General features: G+C 31.8%; 1 protein-coding gene across 1 annotated transcript; it reads left to right on the top strand.

The window, feature by feature from the left end:
* The first annotated feature begins 703 nt into the window (after window positions 1-703).
* Window positions 704-5,491, top strand: LOC127066653 (serine/threonine-protein phosphatase 6 catalytic subunit). Its single transcript, XM_051000634.1, has 7 exons — window positions 704-1,053; window positions 1,205-1,300; window positions 1,455-1,662; window positions 1,798-1,877; window positions 1,960-2,065; window positions 2,136-2,297; window positions 2,395-5,491. The coding sequence occupies exons 1-7, from the start codon at window positions 985-987 to the stop codon at window positions 2,583-2,585; spliced, it is 912 nt and encodes a 303-aa protein (XP_050856591.1). The 5' UTR covers window positions 704-984; the 3' UTR covers window positions 2,586-5,491.
* The last annotated feature ends 214 nt before the right edge of the window (window positions 5,492-5,705 follow it).

Below are 5,705 nucleotides of genomic sequence, written 5' to 3'. Positions count from 1 at the left end.
CCGAGATAAAATCCATATCGTCTTCCCGTCGGTGACCTTTTTACTTTATTATTCCGATCGATTTCAACGTTCTTCCTAATTTCTTACAAAAATATCGTTATCTCTCTTTCTTTCTCTTTTTTGTCTTTTTATTGCTTTCTTTACTTTATTTTCCGTTCTCTTTTTATTTCTCTTTCGTTTTCGATTGTTTTAACGCTCGTCTTGAGAAATTCAAATGTACGCGGGATAAACATTTGAACAACGAAAGTGAACTCATCCGCAGTTTTTTTCTCCCTTTCTCCTTTCTTAATCAGTCTCTCCTTTTCTCACTTCGATATTTGAAGAACCGTCCGTTGGAAACACGTTATATCGAATATACTCGAATAATCGAATTAATCCTTCTTATAAATTTATCGATTCTTTTTAATTGTTCTTGTAAATTCATTGTTACGAAAGTATTGCTTAGATTTCGAATATCTGATATGAACGATCAAATGAGAATATGGACGAAAAAGTCATATTGCCGTATTTCAAGAGTTTATATTAATATATGAAGTATAAATGTAATTCATATTTAATATATTGATTCTTTGAATCCATCTCTCCGACATCTTTATCCGACATTTTATTTCGGGTCAAGCAATTTAACTGGTCGTAAGGCGCATACGCAAGATAGAAGCTTTCATTGAGTATTGAAATGCGTCCAAAAGATCGGATATATGCTCACTGAGCGTCCTAGATATCAATAGAATTTGTTTAACCAATACTCATCGATTTAATTTGTCTATTAATGAACTGTGCATATATATATACACATACACATATATATAACATATAGGTGAAACTATGTTCGTCAATATACCTTAAGGAGGTCTTTCGTAAATCTTGTTTTAATGAATAGAAATACAGTGCTCTTGTTTAATGTAGTTACGTATCATTTTTATATACATACATCGTTAGTTGAATGAGGGCGCGACCGGTATTTTCCAGTAGTACAAATCCAAAATGTCAGACATCGATAAATGGATAGATATCGCAAAAGAATGCAAATATCTTCCGGAAAATGATCTTAAGGTAATTAATATCTATGAAATTATATTTATTATGACATTGTGAATAGGTTATATGATTTACGTAGAAGATAACCTTATTGGTCGATAATCGTAGGATTACTTTAAAACAGTGTATTCACTTCAATAACCGTAATAATTTTGTTATTATATAGAAACTCTGTGACATGGTATGTGATTTGTTATTGGAAGAGTCCAATATTCAACCTGTTTCTACCCCGGTAACGGTGTGTGGCGATATCCATGGACAGGTAGGTGGAAAATTTTAAATCTAACCTCATAATTCTGACTATGTAACTACATATATTGTTTATATTGTTTTCTCTTGTTATTTCTCTTTTAAAATTTCATATGGGTGTAAAAGTAAATAATGTTTTTTTTTTCTTTTTATCAATATTATCTTAGTTTTATGATCTGGAGGAATTATTCCGTAATGGAGGACCTGTGCCTGATACAAATTATATATTCATGGGTGATTTTGTGGATAGGGGCTATTATAGTTTAGAAACATTTACACGCCTACTCACGCTTAAAGCAAAATGGTCTGATAGAATAACATTACTCAGAGGGAATCATGAATCCAGACAAATCACACATGTATACGGATTTTATGGTTAGTAGGATTTTATATCATTCTTTTAATTATTAAACCTAAATATGAGATTAAATATATAATCTAGTTTGGCTCATTCTTATATATTAATTGATATTTCTCATACTCGTGTAATTGAATATGATTTGGAAACAGATGAGTGTCAGAACAAATATGGCAATGCAAATGCATGGAAGTATTGCTGCAGAGTTTTTGATTTGCTCACAGTTGCTGCCGTAAGTTAATATATTGTTAATTTTGTATTATAAGATAGTATTATAAGAACGATCTATCATTATAATTTACACATTTTTTCAGTTAATCGACGAACAAGTACTTTGCGTACATGGTGGATTATCTCCAGCTATTTCAACATTAGATCAAATTAGGACGATTGAAAGAAATCAAGAAATACCACATAAAGGTTTTAGAGAATAATTTACAATTTTAATATAATATATTCATTCTTTTTATTCACATTTGTTTTTCTATAGGTGCTTTCTGTGATTTGGTATGGTCCGATCCAGAAGATGTAGATGGATGGACGGTTAGCCCACGAGGAGCTGGTTGGCTGTTTGGAAGCAGAGTTACTTATAAATTTATGGAAATAAATGACCTTAAGCTTATTTGCAGAGCTCATCAACTGGTACATGAAGGTGAGTATTCATTAAAAAATCAAAATTTTGTTGTATGTTCTTTTTTATATCATGTATAATTTGTAGCAAGTTACTACATTAATCATTTTGTTTATAGGCTATAGATACATGTTTAATGACAAATTAGTGACAGTCTGGTCAGCTCCAAACTACTGTTACAGATGTGGCAACATAGCTAGTATTTTACAGTTTACAACAGTAGATCATAGATGTCCAGTGCTGTTCCAGGCAGTACCTGATTCAGAAAGAGTGATTCCACCCTTAACCACAACTCCATACTTCTTGTGATTTAACTTAGTAATTCATTTGTTTGGATGCAGAGGAGAGATATCTGTGTCTAGACTCAATGGAATTACATGATTTTTGGATAATGAATCCAGGCTGGTACTATGACGGAGCATAAAATTCCCTAAAATATATTACAGAATATTACATTGCTTAGAATTTTGATCTCCTTTTGTTTTTTTCTTATTATTTTTATTTTTTTAATTTTTTTTTTTAAGTTTTTAATGCTTTTCTAATCGAACTGTATAACCTGGCACGGGCAATTTACAATGTAATTATTATGAAAAGGATTTAAAGATTTTTAAAGGATTTTATCAACTTTTGTACATTAAAATGCCAATTTTTATACGTAGCATCTGCCATTGCATCAGCCTGATTTCTCTAATTTAAAAATATTTTCCATTGGAATAAATGTGAACACTCTATGGTCTAGACGCTTCGCTGTCTACTGTGTACATTCTATAGAGCATTCGTATCTCAGAGCAATGTTGTGGACGTATTGTCACAAAGGCTGAGGCTTTTTAAATAATTTATGAACATAATTAAGTAATGGTCCAACTATGTGTGGATGGATAAATAAAAGATGTCATTTAAACATTCCGGCATATAAGACAGGCGCTCTGAGTACAATCAATGCTTCATTGATATTATGATCGTTGTGCGTAGAATTCAGGTTTATTCAAGCGTAAGCGTATATACTATCGTTAAGGTCTTCCTGAGTAAATGATACATTTCTGATTTAGTAAATATACTGGTATGCTGCGTGCAATTTTTTTATTCTAGATGCGCAATCAGTGTTCTTAGCAGCATAAATTTGGCGTTTATGCCATGGTACAAATAGTGTATAGCAGTAGCCAAAGTTTTTCTGCCTAGGTAAGGGAATCTACGAGAGGATTGTATTATCTGTAATTGTTTTTCTGTCTTATTTTTTCTTCTTTTTTTCTTTCTTTTTTCTTGTCTTTCTTTTTTTTTTTTTTAATCGTTTTTATGCACATGACATTTTTTTTTTATATCATCTTTTAAATTCTGGGCTCATTATTAATCATCTGCAAAGTACTCTAATCTATCGGTATTCATTCAGAAAGCTCGGCCTTTTTAGCCATTTCTCTCTTCTATAAGTACAAAGCAATAGTTTTGAATATTATTATATTCTCCGCGTCTTTGTACAGTTTCCACGTTGTATGCCAAATTGCTGTTGTACTGAATAATCGTATTAGCTAGTTTCTCATAAGTTCATTACTATAGGGAGCAACTTGTAAAAATCGAGACCCTTAGCAATGTGCCTCTCTAAATTGATAAGCGTTTGTGTAATATAATGATATGGTATCGTAAACATAATTAATGGGAACGCACTGGCCATTGCGTATTATAAGCCTGAATTCTGACCATCGATTGATTAGCTCACGATATTCCTAATTGATCACAGACCCGATAAATATCGCATTGGCATTTGGCACTGGTTGTCAAGTTGGAAATTATTCTATTTTGAATTTTGTGATATAGATCGAACGAGGCATGTGAACGTTATGTCGACGTTTATAACGATTCTCCTTGTCGAAATCGTTCGAAGATGTTTTAATAACTTGTTACTTCAAGGAATATAGTAAACATTTGAACAGTGCCTTCAGAACTATAATACGACACGGTCTACTAGAAATAAATACTTTCTACCGACAGATAGTAATAGAAGTAAGACGAATTATATGAATGCCAGAGAGTTCAACAAGGACGTATACATACGTATATAAAAGATCTCTTTATCCGTTTCCGTTAAAAAACGTCGTACGAACATCTAACTCTTCTAATGAAATTAATTGCACATATCACGTATTTTTTATATTATATCACTTATGTGCTTTAGTGGACAATTTTACATTTTAACTAATTGAACTGTCGTGGCGGTCGATAAGAGATTACCCGTCCGATTCTTCATTTTATTTACATATCTCTTATATATCATTTTTATTATCTTTATTCGAAAAGTGCAAGAACAAAAAGAGAGAGGGAGAGAAAGAATGAAAGAAAGAAAAAAAGAAGGAAAGAAGGAAAGAAAGAAAGAAAGAAAGAAAGAAAGAAAGAAAGAAAGAAAGAAAGAAAGAAACAAGAAAAAGGGGAGTAAAATGGCTCAGAGATAGATAGAGGAAGAGATGAGATGAGATGAAACAAATAAAAAAAAAAAATGAATAAGTAAATAAATAAATAAATAAATAAAAGAGGAACCCGTCTTTGAGATAAATAAGTAGATTTAAAATAAAATTCCGACCATTCGATGTATTCGGTTTTCGTAAACAGAATTGAAAAAAAAGGAAAGAAAAAAATTCCAATGAACGCGCGTTTTCATGATGATTAAATGATTCGTTCGACATATTGCATCGCATGTTAATAGATCATTATTACGAATGTCTAGACACGGAGTTTACGTTATAAACTCGTCTTATACAGTATTTACAGCCTCCACATTGTGTAAGCTAGAGGTGACGAGGAGGAGGATTGATGATGTCCTAGGGTGCGCGCGCGATTATTCTACAAATCTTTAAGTAAATTCAAGTTTTGTGTGCGTGCCTATGTCAAAAGGTACAAGCAGCACCTAGGTTCACCTCTGCAATACATCTGTCTGTGATCGCTTTAAATCTTATCGAAGTGTCCAAGCGCTTGCGTTGCAAGTAGCGAGGAGTATAAAGAAAAAAAAAAAAAAAAAAAAAAAGACTTCTTTGACCGTCTAAATAACAAGACTATTTAAGTTTAATGCTCTGTGCAGGAGCTTGAACACTGCGCATAATCCTTAAAGATCTCACAGGTAGACATCATTTTAACGATCATGTACCTTGAAAGTATAGACTTTGTTATGTTAATGTAATGAAAAACGTCTGTAATAAAAATACACGAGAATTAAAGCTGCCATCGTTTAACCATCGATATTCTCATTATAAATTTTCGTCAATTACCTTATAGGAACATTCCGATATTTTTTACTTTATTTTAATATAACTTAATATATATATATATAACATTGTTCATACACATTGTAACAAATTAGCTTGGGACGGGTAGGATATAATTTGTTTTTAGCATAATCATATTTGTCTATCTTTGGTAAGAAAGTAATTAGGAAAGGAATTAGGG

The sequence above is a fragment of the Vespula vulgaris genome, chromosome 10 (assembly GCF_905475345.1).
Source record: "Vespula vulgaris chromosome 10, iyVesVulg1.1, whole genome shotgun sequence".
Lineage (NCBI taxonomy): Eukaryota > Metazoa > Arthropoda > Insecta > Hymenoptera > Vespidae > Vespula > Vespula vulgaris.
Note: the sequence above shows the minus strand (reverse complement) of the source record. Positions and strands in the feature narration are given on the sequence as shown.